General features: G+C 43.6%; 1 protein-coding gene across 1 annotated transcript in view; it reads right to left on the bottom strand.

Moving 5' to 3' along the window:
* Positions 1-6,338, bottom strand: part of Med14 (mediator complex subunit 14) — a 97,111-nt gene extending 90,773 nt beyond the window's left edge. Inside the window, 2 exon segments of the mRNA XM_052739231.1 lie at positions 474-500; positions 6,114-6,338. Coding sequence (XP_052595191.1) covers positions 474-500; positions 6,114-6,325 — 239 coding nt within the window. The 5' untranslated portion in view covers positions 6,326-6,338.
* Between the last annotated feature and the right edge of the window lie 10,825 nt (positions 6,339-17,163).

The raw sequence follows: 17,163 nt of genomic DNA, 5'->3' as shown, positions 1-17,163 counted from the left end.
CAGTCTACTCCTCAACTTCCACTACAAACTATACAGTTACATTTTCCTAGTCCTCCCAAGGTCTTGCCTTGGTCAGTCATCAATAAAGGTTTAAAGAACAAAGGTTCTATATACATCCAAGTACCAAGAATGAGAAAACTGCCGGGCGGTGGTGGCGCACGCCTTTAATCCCAGCACTCGGGAGGCAGAGCCAGGAGGATCTCTGTGAGTTGGAGGCCAGCCTGGGCTACCAAGTGAGTTCCAGGAAAGGCGCAAAGCTACACAGAGAAACCCTGTCTCGAAAAACCAAAAAAAAAAAAAAAAAGAATGAGAAAACTGCATTCCCTGGTGCTCCTGACTAAATACACAGTTCTAGGTTTCTTCAGGCCTAGGTTCCTAATCCAAAGCCCTATACCATCAACAGCCCCATACCTATACTCACAAATTAGAAGAAAAAAATCAAGGAGAAAGATTTAAGTTTTTTTCATACTTACCTTTCCACATCAGATTTCCTTGGCAATCTAAGAAGAAAAAAGAAGTTGATTAAATATATGCATGCCTTGGTCAAATGTGACAACGGCCTTTACTCTGACTCTATTTCTTATCTTCATGCTTTCAGAAAAACAGCAAACAGTAACTGCAAGCTCAAGTGGCTGCTAACTCCCGGCACTGATAAATTAGCAACAATATGGCTGTTAAGTAGAAACTGAGAAAGCAACATTTCTTTCCACTCAAAATGATTCCGAAGATACTGTGCAAACTTCAAACACTTAAAAAGCTCAAGTCCTGGGGTGTGGTGGTGAACACCTTTAGATCCCATTACTCAGGGAGGCAGAAGCAGGAGAATCTATTTCAGTTTGAGACCAGCTTGGTCTACATAGTGAGTTCCAGGACAACCAGAACTACACAGAGACCCCCGTCTCTAATAAATAAATAAATAAATAAATATCCCAAGTCTCACATCAGCACACAGTATCAGAGTCAAAAAAGAAATCTTTTAAGAGCAAAATGGCTACAGGTGTAGGAATAGTGCTTAGTTATCAGTCTCTCTGAACCCAAACCTCTGTGAGCACTTTGATTCCTAGCAGTAATCCCATTATGTTGTGTTACAGTAGGTGAATCTGGAAGCTAAGGGTGCAATCAAGGTTTTATGGCAATTATACATTGCATAATGGTTAGATGAAGGATTTATATTATTTTTAAATAGAACCAGTAGTGTTCTTGATTTCTTTTTGCTAGTTCTCCAGTACTGATTGCCAGCAACTTATGTCAACTTTCTCCTTGATAAATTATATTACTATTCTATTGATGCTCGGAAAGGTCTTAATCAGCCTTCTGAACCTCCACATTCCAGTAACCTCTAGCTCATGGTCTAAGGCTTGATGGTCTGAACACCTCTGAAGCCTGCCCAGCAATCATCGGATCCTGAAGAATGCACCCCAGCTGCTTAATGGTCTTCCCCTAAATACACACATGTGCCTCATAAACAGAAAAGTACAAGGAGGGAGAACTGTTAAAGTGAGCTCTTTTTCTCAGGGAAGACACTGGATGAATGGAAGCTACAGGTAAGACCAGAGTGACAGAAGAGCTAGGTAGAGAGCTTGGGTATACAGTTCAGCGGTAGAGCACCTGCACCACACTGCCTGGGGCTTAATCCCTAGGGGAGAGGTGAGGTTCAGGACAATGGTGGACAGCAAGCCAGAGGTCAAGGTTTGGGTGGGAGTTTAAACTAAGTAGGGGCTGGGAAGGCCAGTATACCAGAAAGCCAAGTAGAAACTAAAGGCCTGTTAGAAGCCTGTAAATACGAACAGGTATGGTAGCACACCCTATAATCACAAGCACTTGGGAGGACAGGAGGACTGCCAAGAGACCAGCCTAGGATACAGAGGAAGACCCTGTCTCAAAGATTGCAAATAAAAGGAGCCCCTGGTAAATTCCTCCACATGAACAAAAGCTCCTCAGAGTACTCCCTGAGAAGCCTTGTTCTAAAGAGAGGCAAAAATGAGGATTAGGGGGATGGGGAGACAGTAGCACTTAGGAGTAGAATAGGAAGGCAGGAACCATTGTTCCAGCTCCTACCTGCCCCCAGAGACCCTAAAGGATCAGCTCCCACCAGAAAGTCTACCATTTCTAGGACAAAGGCCAGGATTTGCTGCCTGCCTCCTTTCTCTCCCAAATGCTTTCACTTCTATTTTAAATTCCTTTCTGAAATCCACCCTAAGATGCAAACGTTGAAGGAAGGCACGGAGCATATTTATTCCACACTTCAGTAAGTTTATGTGGCTGGAATCCTAGCAAAGAGGTTAAAAGGCCAAGAATAGAATACATGCCCCTAAAAAGTTAAGGCAGAAAGTTTGAACATGTGTTGGAGGCGAGCAAGGAGAAGGAAAAAAATATTCTAAGCCTCCCTAGTGACTTGGTCTAAAAAACCAAAACCAAGGAACATAGGTAGCATCAAAGATATAATCATCTTTTTTCCCCAGTTTTATTATTTTTTGAGACAGGGTTTCTCTGTATTAACCGTCATAACTGTCCTGGAATTCACTCTGTAGACCAGGCTGTAGACTCACTGAGATCCGACAGCCTCTGCCTCCTGAGTGATGGGATTAAAGGTGTGCACCACTGCTGCCATCAAAGCTGTTTTATATCTTCGTGTTTCAGACAGAACCAGATGTTGAAAAACTAAGTACCACGTCCCTCAAAACTTACATTAATGTACATTAACACATTAATTCTAGCAGGAGGATGCAAAGTTCCATGCCAACCTGGACTACAGAAGAGTAAGACTGTCTCATAAACAAAACCAAGAAATTTTAGTTGCCACATTTAAAAAAAAAAAGAAAAGCCCCTTTACCAATTTGTTAAGTATCAAGAATAACTGGTTCAGGGTGCGGTGGGGTGGGGTGGGGCGGGGCGGGCAGGCGGGGTGGGTGGGGCGGGGCGGGGCGGGGCGGGGCGGGGCGGTGGCGGCAGCACACGTCTTTATTCCCAGCACTCAGGAGGCAGAGGCAGAGGCAGGGGGATCTCTGTGAGTTCGACGCCAGCCTGGTCTACAGAGCAAGACCCACGTCAGGCACCAAAGCTTAAACCCTGTCTCCGAAACCTCCCCCCCCAAAAAACAACAATAATAATACAGCAGGGCGGTGGTGGCACACACCTTTAATCCCAGAGCTTGGGAGGCAGAGACAGGCAGATCTCTGAGTTCCAGCACAACTAGGGCTATTACAGAGAAACCCTGTCTCCAAAAATAAGACAAACAAGCAAACAAAAAACCCATTTGCTTTTCCCTTAATTATCCATGGTTTCCAAGAGACATTTCTGAAAATGCATTCATTCATTCATGTACTAAATTTAGTTAAGCCCCAAGTACATGCCAGACATTGTTCTTGTCACTGGGAAACAAAAACAAATCAAAATCCTTGTTCTCCTGGACTTTCTATTCCATGGAGGCGGCACAGTATACTAATGATGTCTCAAGCAGTAAGCACTGCAGGGAAAAAACCCCAAAGGAGGAGAACAGAAAGTGCAAAGTACTACTAGATGAGTGCTTGGAGAAAGTCTTTGATCTAAGTGATATGTGAGCTAAGACCTACAAGAAATGAGAAGGAAAACCACATGTATGTCTGGAAAAAGAGCAGAAGCATCATCCAATTGTAATTGTGTCAAGAACTATCAAGAAATATCAAGGTAAGGGTAGGTAGATGGAACAGAATGAGACTATTAGCGCATGAATTAAAGAGGTAGAGTAGATAAGACACAGTTCTCTCGGGGCCTTAAAAGTAAAAATGAAATGACCATGTCATGGTTTGCACAGCATAGTCCCAGTGTATGCTTGCTGTTCTGCCCTTTTTTTTTAATGTGTGGCACTGGAGAGCCAGAACCAGGACCTGGCAAATGCTCTACCGCTAGGCTACATTCCCAGCCCACTGGACATTATTATTATTGAAACATAATACCAAGCAGCCCAAGCTGACAGCAAACTCCCTATGTTGCCTACAGGCTATTCTTTAATTTCTGATTCTCCTGCCTTGACCTCCAAAGTGCTGGGCTACAGGTGTGCACTACTATATTTACAGCATTTTTTTTTTAATGTTCAAAGGTATCCTGGTTTGGACCATAAATTTTACCTAAGATCACTCTAATAGAGAAATAATTCTAAAAACTTTTTTTTGGTGTGTTTTTTTGTTTTTGTTGGTGGGTTTGTGTCTCTGTGTCTGGTTTCTTTGTGTCGTGGGGAGGGAGGGTATTGGTTGGTTTGAGACAGGGTTTTCCTATGTAGCCCTAGCTGTCCTAGAACTGACTATGTAGACCCACCTGCCTCTGCAGGAATTAAAGCCATGCACCACCATGTCTACCTGTGGGGTATTTTTTGAAACAGGGTCTCACTATGTAGTTTGAGGCTGGCCTAAAGCTTGTGACCCTCTTTCTTTAGTTTCCCAAATGCTGAGATCCCAGGCATATATTATCTATCACCAAACTCAGCTCCTGGGTTAGATATTGAAATGTATGGATCTGGACACAGAATATGGAATTCAACTGTCTCTGCTTGAGATATATTTAGGGATCATCACACAAATGGTGCAGGACTAAAATTATATTATTCTACAGCAATAAAACAGGTGCCTCTCCATAAACCAAGTCCAAAAAAATAGAACACAATTCAATAAATTTATACAACTCCTCTATAGAAAAACAAATCACACAATCCATGATCAGTCTTTTTCCCATAGATATGCCCAAGACTTATATGAAACTTTCTCTTGGGTTCTTGTTTGTTTGTTTTTTGTTTTTTGAGACAGGATTTCAAATGTGTAGCCCTGGCTGTCCTGGCACTCTGTAGACCAGGCTGGCCTCAAACTCACAGAGATCCGCCTGCCTCTGCCTCCAGAGTGCTGGGATTAAAGGCGTGTGCCACCACCGCCCGGCTCTCTTGGATTCTTATCAACTCCTACTATAGAAGTGTATCACTACAAGAATTCCTAAACATGACAGCTATTCACTCAGTCAGAAGTCGTGGGGAGGGGAGGAGCCACACACCTATAATCCTAACACTTAGAAGATGGAGGATTATGCGTTAAAAAAAAAATTCTCAGCCAGGTGTATTGGCCCACACTAGTAATCCCAGCACGAAAGAGGCTGAACCAGAACTGAAGGTCAGAAGACCCCGTCTCAAGGGGAAAAAAAAAAAGACACCTCTTTTAGCAAGGTTAAGCTTTGTCTCATTCAATAAACAGTACATAAAAACTGAAAAGAAATGTTTTAAAAGAGTATGTGAAGCCGTCTCTAATGCTTTTAGTCATGTACAATCAAGTATTTAATTCTCCAGTAACAAAATATCACAAAATACTTCCTAATGTCTGCATACTAATGTACTTTCCTGGAAACCCGACGGAGCCTAACAATAGATAGGTAAAAGGTGAAAACTTCTATGAACCTCAGCTAGAAGATGTAAAACAGAGTTCCAAAATTTCATGATGCCTTTTCTTCGCACACTGAGCCATCAGTGTATTCTGCTTGTATTCTAAAGGGATTAACACCCTAATCACGCCCCAAGGCATTTCATAGGTAACTAGGTGACTGAAATCAGCAGGCTCATTAGGAAAAAGTATTTTACTTTCACTACATTCAAAGAGACTTCGAACGCTTTCAAATGTTTCAGAAAGGCTCAATTCACAATGTAATATTTTAAACAGAATCTAAACAATCTATCTCCTGAGCCCAAAGAGAAACAATTGCAACCTACATTTAAAACATTGTAAAAAGGCTATAAAACATTTCCTTTCTTTGAAAACGGCGTTCAGTTACGAGTCCTAAACGCTTACTCTCAGTCATAGGGTTTTAAAGAGTCCACCAAGAAATCAATAGAGTTCCGTTGGGAACTCAAGACAAAAATTCTACAACCAATCTTCAGCGCAAGTGTAACACGCGAAACTAACCAGTCTCAGCGCTTTCATCGCCAACCAGATCCCCAATACTAAGCTCCTCCACGTCCCCGGAACCTGAACCCCATGAATTCCAAAATTCTACACTAAACAGCCGCGCTCAATAAACAGCAGGCACAAGCCTCTATCGACCCACAGGGCGGGAAGGGCAAGTGGGGAGCCGGGAAGCAGGTATGGGTTCGCTGCACTTACAAGTCCGTCAACACCAAGAGCTCCGAGTAGGCCCGGTGTAGGAGAAATTCGATGAGCGTGCTAAGCCGGTAACCAGGGCTAGCCGCGGCCGCAGCTGCCGCCGCCACCGCGGCTCCTGGAGGCGGAGGAACCGGGGCAGACGCGGAGCCGCTGCCGCTGCCACCGCCTCCCGGGGGGATCAGCTGGTGGTTCTCCAGCTGCACTGGGGCCATGGCGGCGCACAGCCCGGCTTGGCGCAACCGCCCGAGATGCGGCCCTGGAGCCTCCTCCCGGGCTCGGTGACCGCACCGAGGCGGGCGCGGGCAGTGTGGCCGCCGCCTAGCGCCAGGCCGCCTCTGAACAGGAAGCCAAACGGGTGTTGCGGAGGCCCGCCCCCATGTAGGGCCGGGCCGGCCGGCCGCAGGGAGGCGAGTGCGGAGCGGGAGGGCGGAGAGGCGGGCCGGCCGCCGCTCAAGGGAGCGAGCTTCAGCGACTGCTCAGCGGCCGCCCGGCCGGTGGGCTGCAGCGTCCATGTTGCTGGGCCTGGAGCGGAAGTCGCCAGGCAGAACGGAAGGGGAACCCGCGGGAGGCCCTTTCCACGGGCAACCTTTGACGGTTCCCCGCGCTATTCTGTATTGGGGGGAGGGGTGGGGTTGGGGAGGGGGAGGGGTGGGAGAAGGGCGGGGCGGGGCGGGGCGGCGCGTGGGCGGGAAAGCGGAAAGGGGGGTGATGAAGCGGACCGCCGGAAGCCGCGCCGCCAACCGAGGGGGCGCGTCACGGTAACGTCAGCAGTCCGTGGACGCTCCTTTACCCCTCCCTGGCCACGGCAGCCGGGTGGTGGGCTGTAGGAGGGTTGGCAGAGAAGCCACCCTTCTCCCAGCGCTATGGCGAGCTCCTCCTCTCCAGCGGCCGGGGGTGACCGCGCGCCGTGACTCTCCCACGCGCGCTCCGCCCATACGCGTCTCTGGCGCGACGCGTGGGAGACGTTACCGTCATTCTTTCTTTCTTTCGTTCTTTCTTTTCCTGTTAACTGTGGGAAAATGGGCGAGAAAATGGAACGGGACAGGAGCAACAGCACAATAACGTCATTTGAATGCAGTCTCCTGTGCTCCGAGCTCCTTGCTGTCACTCAAAGCGTCTGTGAAACACATGCAGTCCTTAAATCCTTCGCTGGCACTCTTGGCTTTTGTCCCTGCCCTTGCAGTAGCCGCCCTGTCCTGCATGGGTTTTTACTTCATCTTTCCTTATCGCCTCTTTTCCTCCAAAAATCCACAAATATTTTTGTATGTGTTTTCTAATCTTGGCTCCTGTTTGGAATCACGTACAAGCCTTTAAGAAAGAAAGAAAAGTCTATGGGTTCCATATCCATAGATTCAGATGCAATTGTTCTTGCGTGATGTCTAGACTTCGAGTTTTTTTTTAATAGTTATCTAGTGATTCTCACGCACAACTCACGGAGATATTCACTGTTAAAAGCGTCTGTTTCTGTGACCCTAAACATCGGTTTTGCAGCTTTATCTCCCGCAGGTGTCACAGATGCTCATGCTGATCCGAAGGTTAGATAATTCTCTTTGTTCTCCACTTGTCCAATTGATTCTTGCTCTCACTGTGTTGTCGGGGCTGGCCTTTTGGCTCTTGAGCTCAAAGTAGTTGGGACCACAAGCTCCTGCACTACCTCACCCACTTTCCAGATAAATCGTTTATTTCTGGGGTACAGTGTTAAATTGCAATGCATGAATACACTCCCGAATGAACAAATCAGATTCATTAACGTACCTATCACCTCTCATACTTTATTCTTTGGGGTGAGAACAACTAATACATCACCTCCTGCCGCATCCTTGCCTGTCTACATACTGTAGGCAAGAATTCTGCTATTATATCCCCAGCCATTTCTTGTTGAGTTGGGTTCTTAAATGACATAGGCTTACCTGGAACTTGCTACGTAATTTAGATTTATATCGAAGTAACTGGGATTATAGACGTGCGTTCCTTTTCTTTTCTTTTTTTTTTTTTTTTTTGATTTTTCGAGACAGGGTGCATTCCTATGTCCAATTCAAATCCACTCAACTATAGAAGATGCTATTAACTTTAAGAGATGCTACTAACTTGCCACGTTGAATATTGCTACCTGAAACGTTGTATCTTTTCAGTAACATTTCCCTTTTCCCTGACCTCAGTTTCTGATAAAAATTCTTTACTGTTGCTTCAATGAATTGGACATTTTAAGATTCCACTTAAAGTGAGATGAGATACTGGCTTTGTTTGCCTGTATCTGTGTACAGTATATCTATATCTGTATAGTATACAGTATACATATAGTATAATGTCCTCTAAATCCATCCATGTTGTTGCAGATGACCTTTCATTGTTTGCCTAAAGTAAGCAATAGTCCATTGTGTATTAGATACAGTACACAACTTTTTTATATGCCCAAGGTCTCACAGTATAACCCAGACTGATCTAAAGTGAGCAATAGTCCATTATGTATTAGATACAGTACACAACTTTTTTATATGCCCATGGTCCCACAGTATAACCCAGCCTGACCTTAAGCTAACTTCCTCCTGCCTCACTCCTGATGCTAGGCTATTGTGCATGAGCCACCTCACCCAGACACATTTGTGTGTGTGTGTGTGTGTGTGTGTGTGTGTGTGTGTGTGTGTGTGTGCTGGGGAGGTCAAGCACAGAACCTCAAGAATGCTAGGCAAGCACTCTGCTACTAAGCTACATCTCCAGCCCTGCAGTCACATTTTTTTTCTATCCATTTGTTGATAGGCACTTTTTTTTAAATTTCTTTATCTTGGCTATTATGAATGATGCTGTATTTGCCAGGTGTGGTGGTGTACTCCTGTGATCCCAAAACTTTGGAAGTAGAGGCAGGAAAACCAAAAGTTGAATCATTCTCAACTACATAATGAGTTCAGCTACCCTGGACTATATGTGACCCTGTCTCAAAAATTAAAAGTATTGAGCTGCCTTAAGATAGTAATGCAGATATCTTTTGGGCATACTGATTTCACTTCCTTTTAATGTATTCCCAGAAAATTGGATTACTGGATCACTTGGTAATCTCTTTAGTAGTTCTAGGCCCTTCCATACTGTTTTCCAAAATGGTTGTAGTAATTTTGAATTCTCACCAACAGTATACAAGAGTTCTTTTTTCTCCTCATCCTCACCATTTGCTGCTTTTTGTTCACAGGCATTCTAGCAGATGTAAGGTCATATCTTTTTTTACTTTTCAGGGTGGGACAGATAACGTATTTGTGTCAGCTAGAATCAGACCATTTCTTTTCCAGTTTTGACTTGTCTTATTAAAGTTTTTTTTCTCTCTCTTTTAAAAACAATATTGACTTCAATTAAGACATTCTGGTTGCCACATACAAAAGATGGTTGTATAAGATTAAGTCTTCTCTAATACTTTGTATTTCTGTATGATGTTGATAAGATTTCAGTTGTGTTTTCTTGTATAAACACACAAACCTTGCCTTTTGGTATTTGTTCTATTAGGCAGTAAGGTTCTACCTAGAAAGAATCTTGCCAATTTGTCAATAAAAGGAAACTATCAGGGTGGGACACAGAGGCAGGCAGATCTCTGTGAGTTCAGAGCCAGCCTGGTCTAGTCTACATAGCGATTTCTAAGCTAGTTAGGTCTTATCTCAAAAAAGATAGAAAATCCTAGGCTTAGAATTGTAGTTTTTTCTAGCTATGCTAAAATTCAATAGCCTATAAATAAATGGTTGCTAATGGGTGAACAAGAAGATAAAAAAGAGAGAAACTTTTAGTAGGAAAGGGAGCCCATTTAGAATCTAAATATTAGCCAGGTGTAGTGATGCACACCTCTAATCCCAGTACTCAGAAGGTAGAGGCAGGCAGATCTCTGAGTTAGAGGCCAGCCTGGTCTACACAAAGAAACCCTGTCTCAAAACAAAAACAAAAAAGAAACAATCCAATTATTATATTCTTCCTTAAGAGATGATTTTTCCCTGCCTTGTTAAAGAGGACCCCACCTGTGGTTCTGTTTCAATTTATTTCCTCTGAATTAAAACATTCAATTCTGAAAAGACTCAAGAAGTTCCTAAGACTCAGAAAACTAAGGATATACAGGAAAGCTCTTGAAATTTACAAGACTTGGGAAGCTCAGAAAGTTTTAAGATTCACAGGGCCTCTCCCCAGGAAAGAGCCAAACAAGTCTCAGCACAGTAAACATCAGAACCGTCATCAGCATAATAGCTAATCCCCGAGTTCCAGTACCCTCAAGTCTCTGAGTGGGCCCTCCTGGGGCCTCCTGAGCAGTGTATGTGCATAGTGAGTAGAGCCACAGCTGAAGGACCCAGGGCCAGGGCTGCAACTTGATTCTTTTGTGCTTTTTGTTTTAGTTTCACTTTGCTTGCTTGCTTGCTTGCTTTCTTTTGGTTTTTGGTTTTTCAAGACAGGGTTTCTCTGTGTAGCTCCGGCTTTCCTGGAACTCACTCTGTAGACCAGGCTGGCCTCGAATTCACAGAGATCCCCTGCCTCTGCCTCCCAAGTGCTGGAATCAAAGGTGTGCACCACCACTGCCCAGTGTAATTTCTTCATTAGTAATTGATGTGGGAGGGCCCAGCCCATTGTGAGTGATGCTACCCGAGGGAGGCAGTGCTACCCCTGGGTAGGTGGGCCTGGGGTCTATAAGAAAAGAAACTGAGCAAGCCAGGAAGGGCAAGCCAATAAGCAGCATTTCTCCATGGTCTCTGTATCAGCTCCTTCTTGCAGGTTCCTGCCCTTTTGGAATTCCTGCCCCGACTTCCCTCAGTAATAGACTTTGAAAAATAAACCCTTTCTTCTCCAAGTTTCTTTTGGTCATGGTGTTTCATCACAATAGTAACCCTAAGTATTACACTCTGTATACCAAGCTGGCCTTGAACTCATGATGGTCCCCCTGCCTCAGCCTCCAAGGATTACAGATGAGAGCCACCCTGCAGAGCCTTCTGAGAGTTCATGACTTTGTCTTTCCCATATCCGATACTAAGTGTGAAGTTAGCAAACTGCTACGAGAAATGGAGAGAGAGCTAAATCAGTCAAGTGTTTGCTTCCCAGGCAGAAGGGCCTGCGTTTGAGCCTCTGAACTGATTGGGGGCGGGGAGAAGGCATGCTTGTGCACACTTGTAATCAGCCTAGCCTGTTTGGTGAGGTCCAAGCCAGTGAGAGAACACCTCCACAAAAGAAAATACAGTGGCTAGCCACTGAGGTCCTCTAGCCACACATCCTCATATACATGTGCACACGCCCCCCCCCCCACACACACACACACAGAGAGAGAGAGAGAGAGAGAGAGAGAGAGAGAGAGAGAGAGAGAGAGACCCCGACCCTGCTAAGATAACTTTTATGCTTGATTTCCTGAACTGGCCTCAATAAAAATTTGCTCTTTAATCATATAAAAAAGAAATTATATTAGCTAGTTAAATAGAAATACTAGTTTGATTTGCTTCAGCCTTTAACTCTCCTAAGAAACTCAAAACTATTCTGAGAGTTCTTTTATGCCCTAAAGTTTGGTGGGGAGGGGCTGGAAGGAAACTGTGGGAGACTAACCAAAGAAGTTCTGTAGGCTAGGTCACTTTTATAAATTAAATAGCTTCACTACTTGTCAGAGATTGTGAACCTTTAGGTGAAAGGAAATGCACTCTTGCAAGCACACAGATTGAGGCAGTAGGTGTCTACAAAGTTACTTCCCTGCCAGGTTTCAGTTCCCTTGTCAATGAGAGGCAATGCTGGAATACTCTCAGATAGAAACCAGGAGGGCTGGGGGCAAGAGACTTAGCTCAGCACTCAAGAGTGCTTGCTGCTTGTCCAAAGGACAAGAGTTCAGTCCCCAGCACCCACCTCAGGAGGCTTACATCTGCCTGCAAGTTCAGCTCTAGAGGATCCAGTGCCTTCTTTTGGCCTCCACAGGCGAAAAGAGGCTGGAAGCTTGCCAGTATGCTCGGGTTACTGACATGTCTCTACTCCCCAGCACCTTTTCTGTCCTTGTAAATGAATTGTGGTTTACCCCAGGAGAGGATGACCTGGGACTTCCTATCCCCCGTCTCCATTCCCCATGTATTGGGACTAGAGGTCTACACTATCATGCCCAATTGATGAGGACTGAAGATGGGTTTTTTGCATGTTAGGCAAGAACTCTAACAACTGAGCTCCATCCCCAAATCAAGATGTAGTATCTTCAGAAATATTTAGCTAAAATTCCAAAGAAGTAAGTGGGAGAAAAGTCAACATTTCTCAAGTAGAAAAATATTAGCAACATTTTTGCTATTGTTAAAGTTGTGTTTTTATTTTATTTTAAAACGTTGTGGCTTTTTATAAGCTTTGCTGATGCTCAGAACAAATACACAATGGACAAACATTCATATCTATGGGTGGGGACAACTAAATAGGAATCATAAAGGCGGTCCCAGGCTTTGGCTCCAGTTTCCAGTTCATCTTTACAGTTTGGACTATATAGTAGGGTTAAGGCTAGACTGGGCTATAAAGGGGGACCTTATCTCAGACAAGTAAGAGATGAGCTGGGTGATGGTGGTGCATGCCTTTAATCCAGTGCTTGGGAGATAGATGCAAGTGGATCTCTGTGAGTTCGAGGCCAGTCTGGTCTGCAAAGTGAGTTCCAGGACAGGCACCAAAACTACACAGAGAAACCCTGTCTCGAAAAAAAAGAAAAGAAAGAAAGGAAGGAAAGGAAAGGGAAGGAAAAGGAAAAAGGAGAGAGAGACAGAGAGAGAGAGAGACAGAGAGACAGAGAGACAGAGAGACAGAGAGACAGAGAGACAGAGAGAGACAGAGAAGGAAAGAAAGAAAGAAAGAAAAGAGAAAAAGAAAAAGAAAGAAAGATGCCAGCCATGGTAGTGCATGCACACATTTAATTCCAGAACTCAGGAGGGAGAAGCAGGTAGATCTCTGCAAGTTGGAAGCCAGCCTGGTCTACATACAGTTCCAGGCAAGCCAGGCCTACCTAGTAAGACCTTGTCTCAATTTTAAAGAAAGAAAAGAAAAGATGTTACATTTTACTCGCTCACTGCCTAAATCACCTTTGCTCTTATTGGCAGGCTGGAGAAGGCTTTCCAGCACATCCTCTGAGGTCTCAAGCTGCAGCTCCTTTGCTCTCTGGGGAACATTCCACAACCTCTGGAGACGCTTTGAGTTGCCAGGTATGGGATTGGGGTTGGTCGAAGCCAATGACACTGGGAAGCTCCTCTAGTACACAGGACAGCCCTCTTACAACAAAGAATTATTTGGTCCCAAGTCATTGGTGCTGAGGACAAGAAACCCTACTCAAAACCAACAACAAAACTCTTCACAACTGAAACCCAGACACTTTGTCCTCTGGAAGAAAGAGTATAAGAAGACTTCCTGCTAGCTATGATGAGAAGGTCATTACCAAGTACTCTTAACTAGCACAACACTAATACTCTGAGCGATTGCTCCTTGGACCCTGGTATCTCAAAGGGTTGTAAGATGTTCTTAAAGCACAGGATGACTGGGCCACAGCCTGATGTGAATGGATTTTATCCACTTATAACACAAGAAATGGTCCGTGTTGAGCCCTTTAAAACTGTAGCCAAGCATAATAGCGCACGCCTTTAGTCCCAGCACTAGGGAGGCAGAGGCAAGCAGATCTTTGTGAGTCCCAGGACAGCCTGGTCTACCCAGTGAATTCTAAGCCAGTAGGGCTATACAGTGAGACTCTGTAAAACAACTATGATAATTTGAATGGCCATGGTCTTTTTTTTTTTTTTTTTTAATGAAGCAGGATCTCTCTGTGTAGCCCTGGCTATATTGGATCTCACTCTGTAGACCAGGCTGGCCTTGAACTCACAGAGATCCTCCTGTGTCTGCCTCCCCAGTGCCATTCCTGGCTCGGCCATAGTCTTAATGTTGTCTTTGCAGCTTTTATCCCTTCTTGGTGCCAACAATGCACCTGACTGCAGTTTGCTTGGGATTTGTCTCAAGTGTAAGTAAGCAACTGTTTGAGTTTGTAGTCATTGTCTACCCAAGTGCCTTTAGTATAGCTGTTTTGTGATAGACCAGTCGATTTACCAAGTAGCTTCCTTGGTAATTGTGCTTAACACCAAGTACTTTACAGGGACTAAGGAGATTTCTTTGAAAAACTAGGTTAAGTTAGTTACTACGCCCATACCTGCCTCTGGACTTCTCAGAAAAGAGAAGATAGCTTGTTTCAGTTTAATTTAGATACATTTGACTTCTTTTCAAAGTGTACTACAAAGCTTACTTTGTAGCAAAACATGTTACATTTGTCAGTGTTACAGTGTTCAAATGTGTTATCAACTCAAATGCTACTGTTCAGTCTTTACTACATAAATTAACAGTTCCTCTCACAAGGAAAGGAATATGAAAGCTTGACTCTGTTTACATGGCCTTCGGGTGAGTGGATTTCAGTGGTGCAAATCTGGATTTCACAAAAGAATGTCCTGGGAACTGAATTTCATGGCTCTTGGCCAAAAGAAGGGACTGAGAAAGTAAAAGTCAGCTCAGAGTGAGAAAGTGCAAAGTTGCCTAGCCATTCCTTAGGCTGGAATGATACACAGATAAAGCCAACTGAACAGGTAACAGAAAATAACCGTTCTCCCAAAGGATTGCTACAGCTAGAAAGTAATGTAACAACCAGCACCTTTGGGTGACTACTGCTCCCAGGCTGACTGAGAAACCTATTTTTCTAAAGTACCTGTTGAAATGATATCTTTCAGAATAAAGCCTGTGGGGATGGGTCTGAAGAAATTGCTCAGTGGTTAAGAGCACTTGCTGCTCTTACAGAGGTCTGAAGTTCAGTTCCCATCACCCACATGGCTGGCTCACAACCATCTGTTACTTTAGCTGCCTCTTCTGGACTCCATGGGTACCTGCACACACATGGCATATATAAATGCAGACCACACAATGGGAATCATGCCATATGCTGCCAAATGAAGGGGAGGAGAGGATGATTGTGGAATTTAGGGAATCAGTTTTGTAATAGGGCTCAAAGCAAGGCTGAACAGAAAGGCTCAAGTTAGCTCTAAATTGCCCAATGCAGCTGTGGATTCCATGGGCTCTCCAAGGAGTATATGTGAAATCTTGACTCAGGAACTCCAAACTAAAACCACCATGCCCTTGCTGTGATTAGTGTAATAAAAAGTTAAATGTCCAATAGCTAGGCAGGAGGTATAGGTGGAATTTCCAGGCAGAGAGATGAAGTAGGAGGAGCCAATCTGGCCCAGAAGAAATGCCAACGAGACACGGAGGGAGTCGGACATACAGAATGAAAGAAAGGTAAAAAGCCAAGTGGTAGAACATAGATTAATAAATAAAAGCAGGTTAATTTGAGTTATAAGAACTAGTTAGGAACAATCCTAAGTTATAGGCCAAGCTTTAATAATGAAAAAGAAGTCTCCGTGCCATTATTTGTGAGCTGGTGGCCCAAAGAAAAATCCGACAACACCAAGGAACAAATCTTTGTCTAATTTGTTTAATTTAGGCAAATGCTTCTTTTTTTGCAATATTGGAGTCCCAGAAGGGGTAGGGGAATAAATTAATGGGTCAAGAATTTATTTGTAGAAAAAATACCCTTATGTGGAGGGGCAAATCCTACTTGGTCATAGTATGTTGCTGCTTTGATATGTTTTTAAATTCAATTTGTTAGTGTTGGGGAGATTTTTACATCTACATTCAATCAGAAATGTTAGACTGTAATGTTCTGTTTAGTACTTGTACCTAGCTTTGGTATTAGGCTAATGGTAGTCTCACAAATGCAGTTGACAAGTGTTGTCATTTTGATTTTTCAGTTTTCTCTCTTTTTCTTTCAGCCTAGCTAAGATGTCACAATTGTGATGATATTTTCAAGAACAATTCAGTTTTGACTATCTTTTTCCACTGATTTGTATTGATTGTATTTATTTCTGCTCTAATCTTTATTTTAAATGCTGTAAGTACACTAAGTGTTCAATGCTTATGCTAACTTTGACTTTAGTTTCTTTGAGTTCCTTTTAATGGAGCAGTAACTGTTGCTTTTGATACAAGCCATAATTTCATCTTACTCCAATCAAAATGGTCAAGATCAATAAAACAAATGACAAGCCAAAAAAAAAAAAAAAAAAAAAAAACCACCATGCCCAATTCTTTGTTTTCTACAGTGTCTTCAACAAGATGGAATGAGTCAAACTCGAAGGAAACTCCAAATTCCAAGCTAAAAGTAAAGCTTAGAGAGAAACAATATTCCAGATGAAAATAGAAATTATAACCTGAGTTTTTTTTTTTAAAGATTTATTTATTTATTATGTATACAGAATAGGGCGCCAGATCTCATTACAGATGGTTGTGAGCCGCCATGTGGTTGCTGGGAATCGAACTCAGGACCTCTGGAAGAGCAGTCGGTGCTCTTAACCTCTGAGCCATCTCTCCAGCCCCAAAACCTGAGTTTTATAATTGCTTTGTTTGGGGGTGGGATTGAGACACGGTTTCATTCTATAGTCCAGGTTGGACTGAAATTCATTGAATAGCCCAGGCTGGCCCTGCTTCTGTATTAGTTCTGCTTTCACTTCCCAAGTGTTGAGATTATAGGTATGAACCCCCATTCCTGTCCTATAAACTCATTTTGTTTTGATATTTATGAAGGCTAAGTGAATTAGTTCCTCTTAATATTGTCAAAGATTATTAAAGGCTTATGCCACCAAGATTGCCAAGTACAGGGAATGAGACTGGACCTTGAAACCTGATATTGGGTCCAACATTTATCAGCCCTTGGAATCTCTACCTACCTGCAGAAAAGTTAGACAAAACTGCCTTAACATTAGCAAAAAGTACCTGTCTGTCCTGCTGAATGTCTCTAAAAGCCAGTTAGCTCCTCTTTATGAATGTTGCATTCAATCAGTCTGACATTGCAGGCCATGATTTAATGTCACAGCATTAAATCTTGACGACAGAGCATGTTTACAGAAAGAACAAATAAATGGATTGCAGAGACCATGCACTCCTGTTTTGATGAGTCATGGCACTGATCCTCAGCCTCTCTGTTCCTGGTAGGTACTTGTAACAGCTCCTTTATAGACAT

This window comes from Peromyscus californicus, unplaced genomic scaffold (genome assembly GCF_007827085.1).
Source record: "Peromyscus californicus insignis strain IS unplaced genomic scaffold, ASM782708v3 Scaffold_10__1_contigs__length_136768540, whole genome shotgun sequence".
In the NCBI taxonomy this organism is placed as follows: Eukaryota; Metazoa; Chordata; class Mammalia; order Rodentia; family Cricetidae; genus Peromyscus; species Peromyscus californicus.
The sequence above is the reverse complement of the archived record's forward strand: the minus strand, read 5'-3'. Positions and strand labels throughout refer to the sequence as shown.